This window comes from Labeo rohita, chromosome 24 (assembly GCF_022985175.1).
Source record: "Labeo rohita strain BAU-BD-2019 chromosome 24, IGBB_LRoh.1.0, whole genome shotgun sequence".
Taxonomy (NCBI): domain Eukaryota; kingdom Metazoa; phylum Chordata; class Actinopteri; order Cypriniformes; family Cyprinidae; genus Labeo; species Labeo rohita.
Genome location: NC_066892.1, coordinates 18,620,745 through 18,643,276, shown reverse-complemented (window position 1 = coordinate 18,643,276; position 22,532 = coordinate 18,620,745). Strand labels below are relative to the sequence as shown.

At 35.5% G+C, this 22,532-nt stretch overlaps 1 protein-coding gene across 5 annotated transcripts in view; it reads left to right on the top strand.

Moving 5' to 3' along the window:
- Positions 1–22,532, top strand: part of trpa1b (transient receptor potential cation channel, subfamily A, member 1b) — a 40,843-nt gene that overhangs the window by 13,400 nt on the left and 4,911 nt on the right. For 3 of the 5 annotated variants that reach the window (XM_051098806.1, XM_051098807.1, XM_051098808.1), the window contains 18 exons: positions 185–330; positions 2,598–2,734; positions 7,982–8,030; positions 8,283–8,382; positions 8,477–8,577; positions 8,756–8,925; positions 9,153–9,317; positions 11,534–11,648; positions 12,202–12,368; positions 13,427–13,511; positions 13,613–13,675; positions 14,640–14,738; positions 15,025–15,095; positions 15,264–15,417; positions 20,120–20,209; positions 20,528–20,697; positions 22,015–22,144; positions 22,253–22,435. In XM_051098806.1, coding sequence (XP_050954763.1) covers positions 185–330; positions 2,598–2,734; positions 7,982–8,030; positions 8,283–8,382; positions 8,477–8,577; positions 8,756–8,925; positions 9,153–9,317; positions 11,534–11,648; positions 12,202–12,368; positions 13,427–13,511; positions 13,613–13,675; positions 14,640–14,738; positions 15,025–15,095; positions 15,264–15,417; positions 20,120–20,209; positions 20,528–20,697; positions 22,015–22,144; positions 22,253–22,435 — 2,195 coding nt within the window. The remainder of the gene's footprint in view (positions 1–184; positions 331–2,597; positions 2,735–7,981; positions 8,031–8,282; positions 8,383–8,476; positions 8,578–8,755; positions 8,926–9,152; positions 9,318–11,533; positions 11,649–12,201; positions 12,369–13,426; positions 13,512–13,612; positions 13,676–14,639; positions 14,739–15,024; positions 15,096–15,263; positions 15,418–20,119; positions 20,210–20,527; positions 20,698–22,014; positions 22,145–22,252; positions 22,436–22,532) is intronic. The other 2 variants (XM_051098809.1, XM_051098810.1) reach the window with 2 other exon arrangements.

Below are 22,532 nucleotides of genomic sequence, written 5' to 3'. Positions count from 1 at the left end.
TGTTTTCCAGTAGTATATTTGAATAGTGTAAACCTCTTTTTCCATTAATTTACAATAAATAGTGAATTGATGCAAAGAAAAGGACTGGTGCTTCAAAAAAGCTTTATTCCTCTGTATGAATTTCCAAGTATGGAAAAATGAATCCGAATGCTTCATCTCTACTGTTTTTTACCCTCATATAAAGGACAGGAACTGGGCTATTCCTCTACAGCGCAAATTAATTATTTGGATAAGACCAAAAGTACCCCCCTCCATCTGGCTGTACGTGGAGGAAACATTGAAGTGATCAAACTTTGCATCGTTAAAGGAGCCAGAGTGGATCAGCAACAGGTAAGTGCTGTTTCAGGAGATATAAAAATGTAATTTTAAAAATTAAACTTAACAAGCATAACTAAAATGATCAAAAAAATTAAATGGTGCAAAGCTTGTGATGAAAAAGAAAGAGTTCATTTTTCTTTTGGCAGGGAGTCTGTGGAAGCCCAGTGAACTGTACAGCATTGTAAAAAGTTATGAATTTTTTATAAACTGATTGGAGAGAGTCTTAAACTAATAGTTCACACACACAAAAAAAGAAAATTCTTTCATCTATGGAACATAAAAGAAGATATTTTGAGAAAGGTATCTTTTTGTCCATACAGTGGAAGTCATATGTAACCAAAACTGTTTGGTCACCAACATTCTTCAAAGTATCTTATTTTATGTTACACAGATCTTTTTTAATAAAATGACTTTTTGGAGACTTTATCTCAATCCCTCTTGTCCCAACAGTTCAAAGTTTAACCTAGGTTTCTATTTATCACATTCACACCAAATAAAATGGAAACCCATTTCCACTACACAAGAAAAATAAAATAAAATAAAATAAAATAAAATAAAATAAAATAATCATGCTCTGGTAAATCATAATTAAATCATTTTTATGTCACAAAAAGTCAAAATTATGAGATACTAATTAGATAAAGTCAAAATTGTGACATAAAACATCATTTTGACAAGAATAATATACTTCATAATCACTTGTGTCATTTTTATTTTATAATTAGTATCATAATTTTGACTTTTTATGCCAATTTTTACTTACAGTAACAATTGATAATGCTCACTGATGCTTCAGTAGTTAACACAATGCATTAAGAGCCAGGGGTGTAAACTTTTGAATCGAATGAAGGTGTGTACATTTTTCCTATTTTGCCTAAATATCATATTTTTTTTATTTAGTACTGCCCTTCAGAAGCTACAGAAGATACTTACATGTTTCCCAGAAGACAAAATAAGTTAAATTTACCCTGATCTTCAAATTCCAAAAGTTTTCACCCCCTGGCTCTTAATGCATTGTGTTTTCTTCTGAAGCATCAGTGAGTGTTTGAACCTCCTGTAATAGTTGCATATGAGTCCCTCAGTTGTTCCCAGTGTGAAAAGATGGATCTCAAAATCATACAGTCACTGTTGGAAAGGGTTCAAATACACAAAATGCTGAAAAATCTAATATTTTGTGGGACCTGAAGGATTTTTCTGAAGAACAGCAGGCAGTTTAACTGTTCAGGATAAGCAAGGAACTAAAAAACTAAAAAAAATCATTCAGGTAACAACACAGTATTAAGAAGTGTATGTAAACTTTTGAACAGGGTAAATTTCATAAATTCAACTATTGCTTTCTCTTGAAATATCTGTATGTGATTATGTGAAATATCTTATTCAGATCAGTACTAAATAAAATAACGTATTTTGTTTGACTCCTCTCATTTTTGTAAAATAATTAACATTTTGCAGATTTTGCAAGGTGTATGTAAACTTTTGACTTTAACTGTAGCATCTAATAATGATGTTTTACATCATAATTATGATTTACCAAGGCATTTTCTTTTTCATATGGGGTGGAAATGGGCTTTCATATAATGGCCTTGAAACAAAAATCATGCCAATTTCAGTGCACCCAATGGTTTCAGGTTTCCATAATTTTCCACCAATATGAATTTTGTCCTAAACATATTTGATCAAACTCCTCCTACAGCAGTAATAAGATAGTCTGCAAATTTATGTAATATAATCATAAGTCCATTATCATCAAGACTTATTTCTGTAAAAGCTTTTTGATACATTAAACTAGATTGAGGCTAACTAAGAAGTTTGAGGACAAATATTAGCTAATGTCGAGCTATAATGTCACGATTTTGAAAAAAAGACTAAAATAATCTTTTCACGAAATGCAGTCACGGAGAAATGTGCCTGCAATGAATACGAAAGCAGCCTGATTTCCTGACTCTCGATCTGGAACACACAGACACAAACACAAACACACTCGCACTCCTCCATTTGTCGTCTCCAGTCCATAGCAGCAGGGTTGATGCATTCAGTAATAGCTTCAGATAGTTAAATTGATACAAATTGCAGCCACTTACGTCTATAACTGAGCTTGGCCATTCTGTGCATTGCCACAGCAATTCATGGTGCTCTCTCATTAATGGTTTGTGTTACTGGTGCAGCAGCTGAGGAATTGCCCCCCTCTTGCACTACCTGACCCTGCCTTTCCTACTTATGTCAAGCTAATAGCTGACTTCCATCTCAGTGTCTGTGTGTGTGGCTTGATTGTTTTGCAGTGTGACAAATCCACGGCCCTCCATTTTGCCTGCACTCAGGGTGCTCTGGAAGCTGTCAAAATCATGCTTTCTTCTTACAACAAAGTGGAAGACATTGTCAACATCAGGGATGGAGCCAATCAGACCCCCTTACATAGGTCAGTGTGATGCCATACTGCTCTCCAGAAGTCATTATGTAGTGACCTAACTTTCTGGTTTATCTCAGAGCTCATTTAAGCAATTTCAGTTCATGTTAAGCTAGCAAAAATGGACATGCAGAGGAAAGCAAATAACGTAAGCGGGAAATTCCCTACTATTGCCCAAGAAAATATATTTGAGATGTTGCTGGTGCTGGAGAAAGTCTTCAAGATCTAGAGCACATTTGCTAAAAGGGTTAGCTGTGGAAGCCTGCCTATAATTGCAGCTTTCTCACAATTGTGACTTTATCTCACAATGGCATTTTGGAAAATGGGATAAAAAGAACAAATTTAAAGCATGTTCAGTCATCTCTTTTTCATACAAGACATACTGACCAAAGGGCTGTTCATACCAAGAATAATTATTATAACGATAAATGCCAAGTACTGTCATAAAACTAGATGGTGCAGACTGATAGGACCTTAAAGGAGAAGTCCACTTCCAAAACAAATATTTGTCATCCAAGATGTTCATGTCTTTCTGTCTTCAGTCGTAAAGAAATTATGTTTTTTGAGGAAAACATTTCTGCATTTTTTCTCTATATGACTGCTATGGTGCCCCGATTTTGAACTTTCAAAATGCAGTTTAAATGCGTCTTCAAACGATCTCAAATGCAGTTTTAAACGATCCCAGCCGAGGCGAAATGATCGGTTATTTTCATTAAAAAAATACAATTTAAATACTTTTTAAACGCTCATCTTGTCTTGCTCTCCCTGAACTCTGTGTATTCTGCCTCAAAACAGTTAAGGTATGTCGAAAAACTCGTATTTTCTCCCTCAAATTTCAAAATCATCCTACATCGCTGCAGAAGTACCGACCCAGTCTTTGCAAATTGAACATGCAAAGAAGATCAAACACCCTTAACAAAAAAGGTAAAACAGCGATATAGGACGATTTTAAAGTTGAGGGAGAACATGAGATGGGAGTTTTTCGACATACCCTAACTGTCATGAACTGGAAAAAAACAGTCCAGGCAGAGTAAGACAAGATAAGTGTTTGACATTAAAAAAGGATATAAATTGTATTATTTTTATGAGAATAACCGATCGTTACGCTAGATAAGACCCTTCTTCCTCGGCTGGGATCGTTTACAACTGCATTTGGGATTGCTTGAAGCCTCTTTTAAACTGCATTTTGGAATTTCAAAATTAGGGCACCATATCAGTCCATTATATGGAGAAAAATGCTGAAATGTTTTCCTCAAAAAAACATAATTTCTTTACGACTGAAGAAAGAAAGACATGAACATCTTGGATGACAAGGGGTGAGTACATTATATGTGAAACTTTGTTTTAGAAGTGGACTTCTCCTTTAACGCAAACTGATAATATTCACAGTGTTAAAATACTTGACACAAGCTGATTGGTTCATGTTGCATACACAGCTAATGAGCTTGGGCTGTTTTACATTTAAATGGCTGGTTAGCATTCACTACAGAATTTGCAACACGCTTTCAGAGTTCCTCTGAAACCCCCTACCTTCCCCAGCTCCACCTGCATAGATCTGCTACGAGTTATTATATATGCTATTTTTGCAGCAAAGGAATGTCTTAAATACTCACAGCACTGTATCCGCGTATTGGCAGTGGCAAGTTCTTGTACTTGCTTTGCAGCAGCAGCAGTAGTAATCTATAACAACAGCAATAACCAACAGTGGCAGCAGTTCCGCAGCATTGCAGATCTATTCCACCAAGACCAAATACATTAATACTGTCATATCCATTACCATGCTAAAATCTTCTGAAAGTTGTCATGATAGAACTAAATAGCATCCACACCAACTCACGATAACTCTGTTTATTCTAAGTGTGTGCTGCCATTATGCTGTCTTCAGCTTCAAATGCTCAAGCCTTTCAAAGCAGCTCTTTTACCATTTACCACCATTTGCTTGCAATGCAGCTTCCAACCTTCATAGATTCATCCTTTTAAATAGTCTCCAGTTGAATGACATCTGCATGTCACCAAATCAGAGATAGTGGAGGAATCTGCTTCTCACATATCACTCCAAAAACAACACACTGTGGTTTGATAGTATTCAAGTCAGGTGATTTGTCTGGCCAGGGCTGATGTGGAAGTCCATCTTGGTGCTCCAGATTTCCAGGTCTTATGATCATAATAGCATCTTTATCGCGTTTTAGCATTGGTGTGTGATTGAAGTTTTAGTAGTTGCAGCTCTTTCATGGATGTTGGATCCCAATCATTCACTTTTAGATTTCACCCACTGTTCTGTTTTACTGATGAAATCCTACCTTGCTTTGTGTATGCGGTCACCATCTTAAAGACGGAAATTACCCCATGATTTACTCAAGCCATTCTAGGTGTATATGACTTTCTTGTTTCAGACAGAATACAGCCAGGGTTATATTTAAAAAATGTCCTGGCTCTTTCAAGCTTTATAATGGCAGTGAATGGGGGGTTGAGATTTTGAAACCCAATAAAGTGCATCCATCCATTATAAAAAAAAATACACTAATGCATCGGTTCACTTCAGAAGGCCTTTATTAACCCCTCAGAGCCATGTGGAGTACTTTTTTAATGATGGATGGATGGACTATGTTGCTTCAAAATTATGACCACCATTCACTGCCATTTTAAAGCTTGGAAGATCCAGGACATTTTTTAATATATCTCCAATTGTATTCATCTTAAAGAACAAAGTCATATACACCAGTTTTAATTTTTGAGTGAGCTATCCCTTTAAACTTATACTACTCCGACATACCACCTAAAGCAGGGGTGCCCAGACTCGGTCCTGGAGGGCTAGTGTCCTGCAGAGTTTAGATCATGGATAGGCAATGTTGGTCCTGGAGTGCCGATGTCCTGCAGTGTTTACTGTAGTTCCAACCCTGGAAAAAACCTCACCTGCCTGAGGCCCTAGTAATTCTGAAGACCTTGATTAGCTTCTTCAGGTGTGTTTGATTAGAGTTGAAACTAAACTCTGCAGGTCATCGGCACTCCAGGACCGACGTTGCCTATCCTTGGTTTAGATCCAATTTGCCTCATTAAAAACTGCTGGGAAGTTTCTAGTATGCCTAGTAAGAGCTTAATTAGCTGGTTCAGGTGTGTCTAATGGAGGTTGGAGCTAAACTCTGCAGGACACAGGCCCTCCAGGACTGAGTTTGGGCACCCCTGAGCTAGAGAGTATAGACCACGATAAATAAAAGATAATAAATAAATAAAAGACAATTTCAGCATTTGTGTAGCCTACACAAATTATATGAACCCCAATAATAATGGTCATTCACATTATTTTGTTCAAGCCCTTCATGGTTTTTACCTTAAAATATCCAATTCAGAATAGTTTTTGGTTGGTTTCTTTCCCACACTCCTCCAAATGTCTGTTCTAGGAGTATGTTTGTTGAGCAGGTACAAAATTCCACAGAAAGGGTGGAAGCAACAATGCATGTGTACAACTTTCCGCTGTAATTACCACACTGTAAAAAATAAAAAAACACAATTTGTTGAGTCAGCTTAAAATAATTTGTCACCCAGCTGCCTTAAAATTTTAAGTTCAGTTAACTAAAATAAGTTTAGTCAACTTGAAATGTTAATTTGTACTAAGCAACAACTTAGATATTTGTATTTGCTAAACTTAACAGATGGGTAAGTAACCCAGCTGCCTTAAAATTTTAAGTTGATTCAACTCAAATATCAAAGTTGTCATTTAGTATAATTTAACATTTCAAGTTGAATAAACTGAACTTAAAATTTTAACAAATTATTACAAATTATTTTAAGTTGACTCAACAAATTGTTTTTTACAGTGCACAGATATATATTTATGAAAGTGAATTTCTGATTGTAATTTTTGACCATAAGGGATTCTAAAGTTGCAAAAATACACAAAAAATACATACCACTGATTTAAAGTGGTGGATTCTGGTTGACCGTCTATTAGTTTTAATCATTCATCAGATAGAAAAAGAAAATTCTAAAAATGATTTGTCATTATTGTTATAGTTGTGGTGTGGACTTTTCTATTCTCATAGAATTAGAACGAATATTTTATAGTTATAGTTATCATCTCTGGTGTGAACAGGTTATCAAACTCCAAAAAAGACACAGCTGAAGTATCATTAAAATTCAAATGTGAATCTGGACCACAAAACCAGTTATAAGGGCCAATCTGATTGAGATTTAGCTGAAAGCTGAATAAATGAGTTTTCCATCGATGTATGGTTTGTTAGGATAGGACAATATGTCGCTGAGATACAACTATTTAAATATCTAAGGGTGCAAAAAAAAATATTGAGAAAAATCGCCTTTAAAGTTGTCCACATTAAGTTTGTAGCAATGCATATTACTAATCAAATATTAAGTTTTGATGTATTTGCCGTAAGAAATTTACAAAATATGTTTATAGATTATGATCCTTACTTAATATCCTAATAATTTTTGGAATAAAGGAAAAATCGATCATTTTGACCCATACAATGTATTTTTGGCTATAGCTACAAATATACCCATGCTGCTTGTGACTGGTTTTGTGGTCCAGGGTCAGAAATGATGCTATATTCCAAGTAATTTCAAGCTGTATACTGAGGAATTTTTTAAAAAGTTAATCACAAATCTTAAATCTTTTTCACACAGTTGTGTATGCAAAGTCCTGTGTCTGGCTGGATTAGAAGATGCACAAAAGCCAGTGTCATTTGGTGTTGTTTAAATCCAGAAAGATTGAAACGTCTACAGAAATGCACACAGTAGACCGCTTAGAAGCAAAAATAAATGTCCTTTAAATTATTCACTGTAAGATTCGCTGCTAGGAGGGCAACACAACAATATAAGAACATGATAGGATCATACTAGGGCTTTTGAGCAAATCCGTGCTGGATTTCAAACTCGTAACGTCTTCAGAGTACAAGAAAACGCTGTGAAATATAGTGAAACATTTATCAAAGCAACCTAACTTAAAAAGCTTTCCCTGAGCCATGATATGCATCCCTGGGCTGGCATTGCAATATGAGATTTCTTTACTAAAATTGATGTATTTTGGAAAGTATTTAAAGTAGTTTTTTTAAATATGCATTTATACGTCTGACATGTATTATTGTTGGTACAATATTTTATTCATAAGGCTTTTTTGCTATAACCAAACAAATGTATTAATAATGGTTATGCCATTAGCGTGCTTGGCCTACTACAATTCGCAGCTGTATTTGATTCATTTTTATGCTTCAGTGATTAACAATGACTTTCTTTTCCTAATAGAGCCACGTTGTTTGATCATGTCGAGTTGGCTGAATATCTTATTTCAAAGGTAAATGTTTGAATGGCTGCTTTGTGAGAACGAAAGTGGCAAAACATCCAAATTCAAACCTTTATTCTGCTGCAAGTGCATTCTGTGAACCAGCAAGCTGCAAAGCATGGACTGATCTTTTGATAAGATGAATATTAAGCACCCAATATCTCATCATCTTATCGTATGTCCTTTGTTGTCCAACATCTCATTGTACATCCGTAGATAAAGTCGCTAATTCAATGTTATTTGAATCTCATTTGTCTTGGAAAGGGAGCAGAAATTGACTGCATTGATTGTAAGGGACTGTCTCCTCTGCTGATGGCCTCCAAATGCAGTGCTTGGAAAACGGTTGCATTTCTGCTGTCAATTGGTAAACAATTTTACCAGTTTTCAACACATTTTGACTCCAGAATTATTTGCATGCACACGTCTATGTATTTAACATACTGTCTTTTTGAAAAAAGGTGCCGATTTCAGAATCAAGGACGCAGCAGGTCGCAGCTTCCTCCACTTTGTCGTTCTTCAACCAAAAGGGCTGAAAAATCTTCCTGAGACGGTCTTACAGGTGTGAAAACCTTCTTAAATGTCAAGTTCAGTTAGTCAGATGCACAACACAGCTCTTTCATTTTAAAAGAAAGCCTAAAGAGTCCAAGTGACCCTGTGTTATGGTTTATTACATAATGTACTGTTTTGAACACGCGTATGTTCTGTATATATTTATAAGAGCCCATTGCCTCCTCCAGTGTAACGCTGTGAAGGAGATGCTGTCTGATGAGGATGTTGAAGGCTGCACTCCTCTGCACTACGCCTGCAAACTTGGCATCCACGATTCGGTCAAAAATATGCTGGGTCTCAATATCTCTGTGGGTCAAAAGTCACGGGAGAAGAAATCAGCGCTTCACTTCGCAGCAGAGTGAGAATGACTGTAATACAGTCACAGCTATATTAAAATTAGATCTTTGTGCTTATTTCCTTATATATAAGTAATATGTTTGACCTGTAGTAACATATCAAAGGTAGTTCTGACTATTTATGAGAATTTTGCATGCTTAAAAAACAAATGCAGCAAAACTCCAGGCTTTTACATCTCGTACACTCCTAAACCTGCTAATGTTAAGCATTTTCCCCCATTTTTGTCAGGTATGGGCGTATAAACACGTGTAAAAGGCTGCTGGAGACCCTCACAGACTCTAAAATGCTGAACGATTGGGATGAAAAGGGTCTGACGCCTCTTCATCTTGCTTCAAGGGCAGGACACGCTCAAGTTGTGGAGCTGCTGCTCAGGAGCGGTGCGCTGTTTCAAAGGTATGCCATACTTTTCTGGGAATCTACATTTTCAGTCATCACAAGTGGTTTTTCATAAATACCATTGTAATACACTGACAACCACCAATAACAGGAGATGAGGAAGTCACATGATGAATCAAAGCTTATCACAAGCAGTTGCTCCACAAGCTAGGGAAATGCAAACAAACAGGTGTACAATGCTATTCAGATGAATACTAAACACCATCATGGTAACATGCATGACACTAAAATAATGCAATAAATGTTAATTTTACAACATTAGATGTAAGACAAAACCCTAATGTACACAACTGATAAGAAGAAACATAGTTGTTTAAGTGAAAAACCATCAATTGTGATAGGAATTCTGAGAATGTCGATTTATGGTTTTTCACTGTAAATTATACAGTGAGTTAGGGCTGTCAAACGATTAATTGCAATTAATCGCGTCCAAAATAAAAGTCTGTGTTTACAAAATATATGTGTGTGTGCTGTGTATATTTATTAAGTATATATAAATACACACACATGCATGCATACATTTAAGGAAAAAAATATATATTTACATGCATATATAATTCTAATAATATATAAATATAAAAATATAAACATTTTTAAAATATATACAGGTATGTGCGTATTTATATATAAATATACACAGCACACACATATATTATGTAAACTCAAACTCATTTTGGATGCGATTAATCACGATTAATCATTTGAGAGCCCTACAATGAGTTGTTCTTTACACTTCCAAAAGCTGTAATTTTATCAGTATTTTAATGTAAAATTATATTAAATATAAGGATAAATCTATTATAGGTATTCACTATATATTGGTACAGAAACAGATATTAGTACTTTAATAGGTTGGTATATTAACATTATATCAGTTAATGAAATATGTTTTTTTTTTTTTTTGTAAATTTAAGTCAAATCTAAAAATTAAAGTTAAAACCTAAAATGTTACTACCATATATTTTATAGTAAATTTCTGGAAACCATAGCTGCCATGATTTTTCTATGAATATCATAGATTTGTTTTCTACAGTCATGACATGTTTGATATGATCGGGGTGGCCCCGTTTTGTGTGAGAGCAGATCGGGAGGTGCAAGACTCGATCTGTGAACGTCTTACATTACCAGATAATCCATGCCAAACATCAGGACCGATCGAGGCGCTCAACAAGATTTTTGCTCCGATTCTCGGGAGGGGAACATATTTTTTGGCTAGTTTGCAAGGCAATCATTTCTATTTAAATTTAATTACGACAAAATAATTAAAAACTAACACTTAATAAAACTACATATACATTAGGAAAAAATTATAAGAAAAAAACACTAATAAAACTGTGACATGCAAGAACATTATTACAGATTTCATTAAAATGAAACTACAACTGTATCTCAATGATACTAAAATAAAAGTTGTTGTTAACCAGTTAAATGTTTTTGTTGTTGTTGTTTAACTGTAGTCATTTTAGTCTTTTGCTGTTAAAATCACGATCATTTTTTACAGGTCATAATTGCTTCAAAATCTCAAAAGCTAATATTCATAAGAAAAACTCATCAAACCAAGACATTCAAAAATCTTGTGAAAAATATAAAAAGCTTTTATTCACATGGCTTTAATAATAAAAACAACACACGTGCACAATGCATTGCGGCTAACTCACCTTTATCAGGGTGTCAGTTTGCAAACACACTGGTAATTGAGTTGCCTTCAAAGTATAAATCCAGAAAGACTCTCAGGTTTAAATGGAGAATTGGATTGTTCTCCTTTTTTTGTAACTGATTTGTCTTTTCTTTTTGTAACTGACTTGATTGGATTGTTCCTAGTCAGGTGACTGTCATTTCACAAATTGATAGTTTAAATGGATTCTGAGTGTGTTTGCAAACTGACACCCTGACCGAAGGCGAGGTAGCCGCAACACATCAGTGCACGTGTGTTGTTTTTAATGTTAAAGTCATGTGAATAAATGCTTTTTATATTTTTCACAAAATTTTATAGAGTGTCTTGGTTTGATTAGATTTTGAGGATATAAAAGAAACCCGTAACCAAAGAGCACTGATTTATAGATTTTGTACCCCAGCAGCATTTTTTGCATATTTTTAGATTTGCTAATATTCCTGCTTTTTACTTAAGTTAGCAGCAGCTTCACAAAATGCACTTGGTTATGTTGTGAGTTCATTCAGCTGGACAAAATGTCATAAGGTCTTTTAATCTCTAGTGATTACAAAGGCTGGTCATGTTTACATCATGCTGCGGCTGAGGGGTACACACAGACAATGAAAATCCTCCTGTCAGCCAATGTCAAACTTCTGGACCAAACAAATGAGGATGGGGTAAGCAGCATAAAAATCCTAAACAACTGTGAAGCACAATCAATTTGAGAAATACAGTTACTAAGCCAAAGGAAAACAACTGAACAAGATCCAAAAAACTTAACATAATCTGCCAAATGCAGTTCTTTTGAACTTTCCATTCATCAAATGTTCCTGACAAACAACGTAGCAGAGTTTCCACCAAAATATTAATGTCAATATTAAAATATTAACTGTTTTTTTACCTGAACAATCATGTGAAACTGAAGACTGGAGTAATGGTGCCCAAACGTCAGCTTTACCATCAAAGGAATAAACTACATATATTTTAAAGCATATTAAAATAGAAAACCATTTTAGTAAACAGTTTTAAATTGTAATAATAGTTCACAATATTACTGTTTACACTGTATTTTGATCAAGCTAATGCAGCCTTGTTAAAAGAGACTTTTTCAAAAATTTATTTTTATAGTAAAAGTAATTATCTTACTACGCTGTAATTTGAAAGTAATTACTGTCCTTTATTATTACAATTCAATGACACTGCTTATTAATCTCATTTATGCTTTAACAGAACACGGCCCTTCATATAGCAGCACAAGCGGGACATGAAGGTGCTGTTTTGCTGTTACTGGACAGGGGAGCTGAAATCACTCTCAACAATGCTGATAACTCTTTTTTACATGAAGCTGTGCGTAATGAGAAAAAAGATGTAGTGAACGCTATCATTGAAAGTGAGAGGTAAGGAGACATACACGTTCAAGATGATCACCTTTGTAACCTAGGAGGACAGTATTCATTTTAATATAAAATATAGCTGCAAGCAGTGATTACTGGGGCTCAAGCGCATTAGGGCAATTAAGTACATATGAAAAAACATCATTCAGCATGCTTGTACCCACGAGGCTAGATTCGATCTCGGGACACACGAGGTGTGTTGTCAAAGTACACACAGATTTTCATGTTGATAGGACTAATGTTTGCGCAGTTATAGCCATTTTTAGATTTTTTCCCTCTTATAGCACCATTAAGTGGTCAAACTCTGCAATTTTTTTCCTGTGGCCGCAGATTGAGCTCTTACATACGTGTTCAGAGTTTGGCGGAGATATCTCATTCCGTTCAGGAGTTATAGGCATTTCACTAAAAGTGTCCCTGCCCCAAACGTTTTGGCGCCCCTTTGCGATAGTGAGTCGAAACTTTTTGTTGGATTATTATTGATATCCACTTTCCAAAGAATCTTTCTGCACCGACTTTGTTCTGATTGGGCGAAAACCTTAGGACTAGTTTGCAAAAGTAGGTTTTTAAAGCGAAAATGCGACATACCCGAAAATTTAGCCAGGCTTACGATCAAATATATAGTGTGCATTTTGTCTGGCATGAGCCAAGGATTCTGGTTTAGAAGTTATGAGCGATTTCGTACTTTTGATCACTGTAGCGCCCCCGTCAGGCCAATTGGGGTGAGCCTTGTAGGTGGTAGGAGTACTACCATCCCTCCAAGTTTCAAGATTCTACAACTTACGGTTTGATCTGCACAATCAGTTTTATGTGGAGATTCCTGATCCATGACCATTCTAACAATTAAAATAGGGTTATTTGAATGGTAGGTTAATAATATACGAACTATTATTGTACCTATACTTTTCAGTGTTTTTAAATAAAAATATATCTCAAAGAAAACTGATTCAGTGTAGGATTTTAATGGAACAATATGAGAAAATTGGTTAAGGGTCTATTTTTAAACGCTGTAATTATGTATTTTTTTTGCCAGCAGTTGACAAAGCTATATTAATTCACTGCAGGTGTGCTGAGGCAATAAAATCATTTAAAGAAACATCCCGTTGTCCCGTGATGGACATCATAGAGTTCCTCCCAGAGTCTTTCAAGGTCTGTCTATTAACTTCCACCTTATGAAAATCTGTTGTAAGCTTTGTATAGTAAGCTACTGTTTATAAAAGTTTTCACATAAAACCTCTCTCTCTTGTAAGCAGCACCTTCTGGACCGGTGTATTTTAGAGTCTGATCATGATGCCAACAGTCCAGATTATCATGTAAGCCTTGAACAAATGTGCATGAAGTTGCATTAAAACTATTAAAAGAGAAGTCCCTCACCCCCTTGTCATCCAAGATGTTCATGTCTTTTTTTCTTCAGCCGTAAAGAAATTATGTTTTTTGAGTTAAACATTTCAGGATTTTTCTCTATATAATGGACTTCTGTGGTGCCCCAGTTTTGAACTTCCAAAATGCAGTTTAAATGCGGCGTCAAACGATCCAAAATGCGGTTGTAAACCAGGTCTTATCTAGCAAAATGTTTGGTTATTTTCATTAGAAAAATACAATTTAAATACTTTTTAATCTCAAACACTCGTCTCGTCTTGCTCTGTCTGAACTGTATTCTGCCTCAAGACAGTTAGGGTATGTCGAAAAACTCAGACCGTATTTTCTCCCTGAATTTCAAAATCATCCTACATCGCTGCAGAAGTTCCGACCCAGTATTTGCAAAGTGAACATGCAAAAAAGATCAAACACCCTTAACAAAAAAGGTAAAACAGCGATATAGGATGATTTCGAAGTTAAGGGAGAACATGAGATGGGAGTTTTTCGACATACCCTAACTGCCATGAACAGGAACAGAAACAGTCCAGGCAGAGTAAGACAAGACGAGCGTTTGACATTAAAAAGTATATAAATTGTATATTTAATTTTATTTTTATTAAAATAACCGATCGTTTCGCTAGATAAGACACTTCTTCCTCAGCTGAGATCATTTACAACTGCATTTGGGATCGTTTGAAGCTGCATTTAAACTGGATTTTGGAAGTTCAAAATCGGGGCACCATAGTAGTCCATTATATGGAGAAAAATGCTGAAATGTTTTCCTCAAAAAACATAATTTCCTTACGACTGAAGAAAGAAAGACATGAGCATCGTGGATGACAAGGGGGTGAGTAAATTATTTGTAAATTGTTGTTCTGGAAATAGACTTTAAGTACAATTGTTCCATGTTGTTGGCAGATCGAGTATGATTTTCGGTGGCTTCAGGCTCCCATACAGTTGATGAAGTACTCTAAAACAGACAAAACAATGAAGTACCAACCTTTGGCAGCTATGAACGTAAGTCCCTTAAATTATACAGTTCAAAACAGTAAGGGAACTTTTCTGTTTTTAACATATAATTTCTACAGTCTTTTAGTGTAAAATTGCATGTAGAACAGGGTACGTTTATCAGCCATCTTTTCTCAAAACAATTGAAAATTGTGTATTAAAGGTGAAGAAAATGGAAATAAAAGTGATATCTGACATTTAGATCCCATTGAACAGTATACATTTTTAAATACAAAGTTTCTTTTTGCATCGTAAAATAGTGTGAGAATAAATTGTAACTCTTGTACCACGCTAGGCCATGGTGCGTTACAACCGTCTGGAGCTCCTCACTCACCCCGTGAGCCGAAAATACCTGGAGATGAAGTGGTATGTTAAAGATGCGCTGTGACAGTTCTGGTCAAGATGTTTTAGCTCACTATGATATGCTAATTTCAATAGTCACTTGTGTTTTATGTCCTATACAATTCAGTCACTGCATTTTACTTTAGTGTTATGGTTAGTAATAGCAGCACATATTGTGTTTTATATGGACAGGAAGGCGTATGGAAGCAAGGTTCATTTGCTCAACCTGGCCATCTACCTGCTTGGCTTGTTGCCACTCACATACCTCATCCTCAATCTGAGACCGAAGCAGGAAGTTTTTGGCAACAACACATCTGTCATCATGGTGCCCGTATCTTTTAGAGAGGTAGACAGCCTCTATTCAAAGCTCTCCGGCATCTTGCAGGGAAAAGATGAGCTCAAAAGAGTTGAAGTGAACACAGTGTAGTGTGTAATTCCTGTAATGTGGAACAAATGACAGCTGGAGATGCGTATCAGTGACAGGCAGAGAAGGGAAAGGTAAAAGAGAATGCGGTAGTTAAATTTAGATGACAATCAAATTGATTGTGCATTACTTTTCAAAGTCACACAGTGTCATAAACGCTAAGAGAGAGGAAAATTATTAATATAATGTGTCTTTTAACAGCTGTCTTCTACACATCAACAGTTTTAAAACACATGGGAGGGTCTGGGTGATACTAGAGACAATTTAGGGAGCACTTTACATAAAAACAGAGTAGAAAATTCCCATTACGTTTTACATGTTGATTTTAAAATTAGGTAAATTTAGGCACATTTGAGATTTTGGTAGAAATTGTCAAGAGAGGGAAGTCAGAGAACTCCAGAGAAAATTAATGGGACGAATCGTAACGCTCATTTGAAGACTAGGAATGGAAGTCTTCCCTTTCATTTAAAGGTAACAAACCATAGAATTTAATGTAATCTGGAACAGGCATGGGTATTAACCGAAAAATACAAATTTTAACATTGATCTGAAGTAAAATTATGATACTGTTGGTGTCAGATTGCATTGCTGATTTGAAATATATTATCTAAATTCAAGCTTATTATCTTGACAAACAGTTTTAAAGATTTCAGTCTTTTCCCATTAAAGTAGATATGAGCTGTAGAAAATATCTGCATATGCAGGACAATTCTATGATTTACTCACTCTCATGTCATTACAAACCTGAACTGGAACACAAAAAAATATTTTGAAGAATTTTGACAACTATACTGTAAAAAATAAATTATTTATTAAATTTTTTTATAACTAAAATAAGTTTATTCAACTTGAAATGTTAAGCTGTACTAAGTAACAACTTAGATATTTGTGTTTGCTAAACTTAACAGATGGGTAAGCAACCCAGCTGCCTTAAAATTTTAAGTTGATTCAACTCAAATATTTAAGTTGTCACTTAGTATAATTGAATAAAGTTGAATAAACTTTTTTTGAGTTGACCGAATTTAAAATTTTAAGGCAGCCAGGTTACAAATTATTGATTCAACAAATAGTTTATTACAGTGTAGATGTTTTTCCCAAGAAATCTTCATATGTTTCACAGAAGAATTTAAGTCATATGACATAAGTTTTATTTTAGTAAACAGGGCAAATTAGCATGAGAGCGCAATTCCTAAACAGCAAATTTCTTGAAGCAAATTAAAAATAACATGGCTTGGCAAATGATATGTTCAAATAATGTGTTCTTTTGGCATTTCAAATAAATTAATATAATAATTGCAGCCATTTCAAGCACAAAATAGTTTAAGACATTTTTTGGAGGGCATTAAATAATGGCGCAAAATGCCAGTAATTTGATAAGCGCAAACATTGCATGATTCATTTGAATAATCTTCTCCCATAAATTCTGAAAGTGAAACTAAAAATAAGTGTGTCCATGCCTTTTCAGCGCTAATTCTACATTGCGTGTCTTTAGTAAAGTGCAAGCTGTTAATAAAATTGGCCCAAGGTCTGAAACAACATAATGGTATTGAAGCCTGTTTCCACCATACAATAGAAAACAATTCTGACTTTTTTTCTTCAGATTATGAGTTTACATTTTACAATTCTTTTTTTTCAGAATTGCATGATACAAACTCACAATTCTAAGAACATATCCGTCTCCCCCTCCTCCTCAGATTTAGACTTTATAACTCACAATTGCCAGTTTGTATTTCAGAATTGTGAGTTTGTATCACAGTTTGTATGCGAGTTTGTGAGTTTGAATGATTCACTGAAGGTGGCTTGCTGCCAAAACGTCTGACTGTTGATTGCTCTGTTGCAAAATTTAAATAAATTAAAAGTGACTTAAGAAGATTGAGCGAGTGTAGATCCTTTACTTGAAGATTATGTTTCTTATTGATCTACACACCCAAAACTAAAGTTGCATGCAATTCTGAGAAAAAAAGTCAGAATTGCAAGTTTGTATCACGCAATTCTGAGAAAAAAGTCTGATTTGTGACATAAAAACTCAGTGATGGAAACAGGCTTCCATATAAGGGTGAGTTCATGACAAAAGAATTTTCATTTTTAGCTGAACTAGCCCTTTGAAATTTTAACAATTATTTAAAGGAATAGTTTACCTAAAAATGACAATTTACTCACACTCAGGCCTTCCTGAGGGCCACATGTAGATTAATTTTCTTTTTAATTTACAATGGATTTAGAGAAATTTAGCATTACTTCACTTACATCATTAATGGAAACTCTGTAGTGAATGGGTGCCATTAGAATGAGAGTCCAAACATCTGATAAAAACATCACAATAATCTGCAAATAATCCATACGACTCAGTTAACGACTCAGTTAAAACTGCATGTTTCCAATAAACAAATCCATCATGAAGACATTTTTTGACTTCAAACCATTGCTTCTAGAAGTCCTCTATCCATACATCACTTTCTTTAGTGAAAAAGTCATCTCGTCTGAATCAGGAGAGAAATATGCACTGATCAAGCACCATTTACAAGCAAAAACACTTCTAAACAAATATTTTGATGGATTTTGATATGAGAGGATAACAGGAGATGGACTTGTTCACTGGAGAAAGCTTTATTATGGATTAAAGACTCAAATTTTATCCAGAAGCAGTGGTTGAAAGTTAAAATGCCTTAAAGGAGAACTCCACTTTCAGAACAACAACTCACAAGTAATTTAGCTTCAAAGGACTCTAAACGATCCCAGCCGAGGAAGAAGGGTCTTATCTAGCGAAACAATTTGTCATTTTTTTCGGAAAATACATTTATTTATACTTTTTAAGCACAAAAGCTTGTGTAGCACAGGCTCTGGGATGCGTGTTCACGACACCATGTACTATTAAATCACATCGAAAGGTCATGCAGAACGAAGGTGGAATTACAGACCCAGTGTTTAGAAAGTGAACGCGCAAAGACTACGAAAGTGCAAGTAAGTTTGTAAACGCTGTTTACAAACAAAAAGGTACAACAATGTCCTCCCCTCAAGTTGTAGGAGAAAATAAGATGGAGTGTTTCGCCATACTCAGTACAGACGATGAACTTACACGTGATTCGTAGTAGTGATGGGAAGTTCGGATCATTTTACAGAGTCTCGTTCAGCAAAATGAATGAATCTTTTTTCGAGTCATTTCGTTCATTTTAGTAAAATATAATTAAAATGTTACGTGTTACTTCCCTAACACATCTACTGCTTACACAAACGTTGATCACACTACAAACAAGACAAAACTGCTATAATGCTATAAGAAACAGAAAAGATTAATTAATTGTTTACCTGGGTTTTTAGTCTATGATTAGCTCACCTCACTTCTTATCTGACAAGTTTTCGGGTTTGAGTCGTTCGTTCATCACATGACAGCCTTGAAAGACCTGAAGACTTGAAACAGGTGAACTAATTCCAGTACAGAACCTAATAGGATGTTCCGCATGAGCGACTGAACGAACCACTCCCCGAGATGACTCGTTCTTCCCGAGTCACATTAAAGATTCATTCAAAATGAAACGAATTACTAATTCGTAGCATCGTGGACGTGCATCCCAGAGCCTGTGTTACACAAGCTTTTGTGCTTAAAAAGTATAAAAATTGCCAATCGTTTCACTAGACAAGACCCCTCTTCCTCGGCTGGGATCATTTAGAGCCTTTTGAAGCTGCATTTAAAATACATTTTGGAAGTTCAAAATCTGGGCACCAATGAAGTCCATTGTATGGAGAAAAATCCTGAAATGTTTTCCTCAAAAACCATAATTTCTTTACGACTGAAGACAGAAAGACATGAACATCTTGGATGACAAGGGGGTGAGTAAATCATTTGTAAATTGTTGTTTTGGAAGTGGAGTTCTCCTTTAATGATGGATTTGTTTCTTACAAACTTGCAGCTTTTCAGTTCATAAGATATTAATTGATAGACTGGAGTCGTGTGGATTTCTTGTGGATTATTTTGTTGTTTTTATCAACTGTTTAGACTCTCATTCTGACGGCACCCATTCACTGCAGAAGATCAATTTGTGAGCAAATGATGTAATGCTAAATTTAAATTTGTTCTGATGAAGAAACAGTTTATATTCCTTTGAAGCATACCAATAATGTCATCTCAGACCTTATTCGTCATAATATGGGGGTCAAAAGGACCCATGGTTCTTTTTGTCAAGTTGGCCCAATCTGTTATGTAATGACAAGCCAATTACTCATGCTATCATTCATAATCCATTCACATTTGCATTCACTTCCTTATAACCTTGTCCATGTCCTATTACTTAATTTAGTGAGTGTCATTATGAACTGAACGGCATTCATCAACTTCCCACTTATTCATCAGCTCCAAGGTTATAATCCCCATGAAATTAACTATGTCTAATCTTGTACGCATATTACTATTTATCTTTTAAGAAATGGCGCACAATACTCATACTGGCACTAGTATTATCCATATTTGAGTGTGAGGAACATGCACACACCATAGCAGAGATTTTTAATTTAGCATGATAAGCCAGTTGGGCAATGAATGAAAAGTGATACAGTCATTATGTAAATGTGATTAATTTGGCGATAATGTTGTAATGACACTCTCTCTTTCTCTGTTCTCTCCATCCAGCAAAAATGTTTAATCTCAGTCTGTATAGTCATGGTGCTCGTCTTGAATGTGTATTCCATTTTCAAAGAGCTGGTGCAGTTGGCTCAGCAGGTAGTAGTTATGTCATCACTTCCCATGATGTATCCACTATAAAATTTTCTCATACTACTACAGAGACTCTCAGCAGAGGGCAATCAAACCATCATTAATCATAAATGTCATGATGCACATTAAACACACATGCCTTTGCTGTGGGGATTCCCTTGCAGGCTCTAAGCCTTCCAGCCAACTGATTTACCTATAAAAACACTCTGATTTTGCATGCATTGTACTCTGTTGTACTTTTTGCCACTGGCGAGGGTATTCAAATTGCACTGTTTGGAACCTAAAGGTGATTTTATTTAACCCCTCATGTCTTTTACATTACAGAAAGTAAATTACTTCACAGACCTCTCCAACCCTGCGGACTGGGGAGCAGCCATTAGCTCTTTAGTCTTCGTCATTCCCATGTTCTTCAATCTAGAGCACACGTGGCAATGGGAAGCTGGAGCTTTCGCCATTCTGACTTCATGGATCGGCTTCCTGCTCTACTTTCAGAGGTGTAGTTTTTGTGACCTTCCTGGAATTATAATATAGATAAGTCGCATTTTCTACTTGTATAGTTTTATCTCAAAGAAATTAGATTTACTAGGGCTGCTAATCAAATTAATTACAATACATGATATGCTGATTAATAAAATGAAATACTATGAATTGTAAATATAGCTTCAAGCAGTGATTCTGGGGTTCAAGTGTTTAAAGGCATTTACACATATGAAAAACGATTTTATTTAACAAGCCTGTAACCTGTAACCACCTAAATCAATGATTTTAAAAAGCATATATGGCAAATCCAGGTAATTTACCATAGAAATATTACGTTTTTTAATGTTTACGACTGATATTGCACCAGCTGTGGGAAAAGTAGGATTTTTACATCTTCTAGATCAACAAACAATTTGATTGACAGCAGTGGTTCTAGAGGCAAAGTTGTGCGGAGTGCGATCATACGATACGAGTATTGTGCATATGTGCGAAAAAAACACGCAGTATACAATTGTTTACTCCCTTGAAAAATCCGATTTCTTTCAAATTTCTCACAGACCTCTGGGGCTGTGTATCAAACAGGCCCACTGAGTTTCGTTCCGATCAGCCTCCGTTAACCTTGTCTAATAGGTGCTCAGATTTCATTTCCCAATGGCGGCCATGTTTTTTTTTTTTGAGATAAGCAAATGTAAATATAATATAATTATAAACACTTGTGGCACTTTGGACCAGGACCGTGCACAGCAATTTTCATGTTGATAGGACAATCGGTTGTGTAAATATAGCCATTTTTTTCCTCTTATAGCGCCACCAAGTGGCCAAATGCATTTTTTCTTTTTTTTGTTTGTTTGTTTTTTTCCTGTGACCTCAGATTGAGCTCTTACATAAGTTTTTGGGGTTATAGGAGTTTGGGGTTACAGGCATTTTTTACAAAAAGTTGGCCCGCCCCTTTCGAACATTTTGGCATAAAAATTAGAAAAATGTGAATAACTTTTGAGTGCATTAACCTACTGTAATAAAACTGGTCTAAGTATATTCCTTGGGTCATGCTGGATCACAACTATTTTTATTAAATAACGTTAACATAGATTAGTAAATAGTGTAGTAAATGTATTGTTCATTGTTCGGACATGTTAGTTAAAACATTAACTGTTAACATATGACCTACTATGGTGTTACCAATTAATTTTTATACTGTACATTATGCTATGCATTGATAAAGTCACTTTTAGCATTTAATTAAATCATTAGTTTTTAATTTATTTCTGCAAAATAGTCTAAAACGTTTGCATAAAACATCTGAATTCTCATATGCCTTTTTCACACGGCAGGTTTGAGCGAATTGGAATTTACGTGGTGATGTTTGGAGGAATCGTTAGGACCCTGATGTGCATCATGATTCTCTTTATCTTCCTATTGCTCGCTTTTGGATTGGCCTTCTACGCTTTGATGCTCCACCAGGTAAGTCCAAACAGAGAGATCATATCAGCCCAGCATGACAGACCTGTCAGGTCTTGGCAAATCGGTGCCAGTTAGATAATGATGTTTACTGTGTGCTGCTTTCGACAGGATGAGTTCAGCTCCATCAGCCTTGCGCTAGCCCAGACGTTCGTGATGACAGTGGGAGAGCTGAACTACCAGAGCACATTTCTAAACGCTTATGAAAATAGCCGCATGGCGTTCCCCGGGGTCACCTATTTAATTTTTGTGCTCTTTGTGCTTCTCATGCCTATTCTTCTCATGAACCTAATGGTAGGACATTCAACACTGGCCTGCTGGAAGCCAACTATTATTGTTAATGATGGCTGCAATTTGTTAGGATGTATTAGGCTTATTTGTCTAAATCACG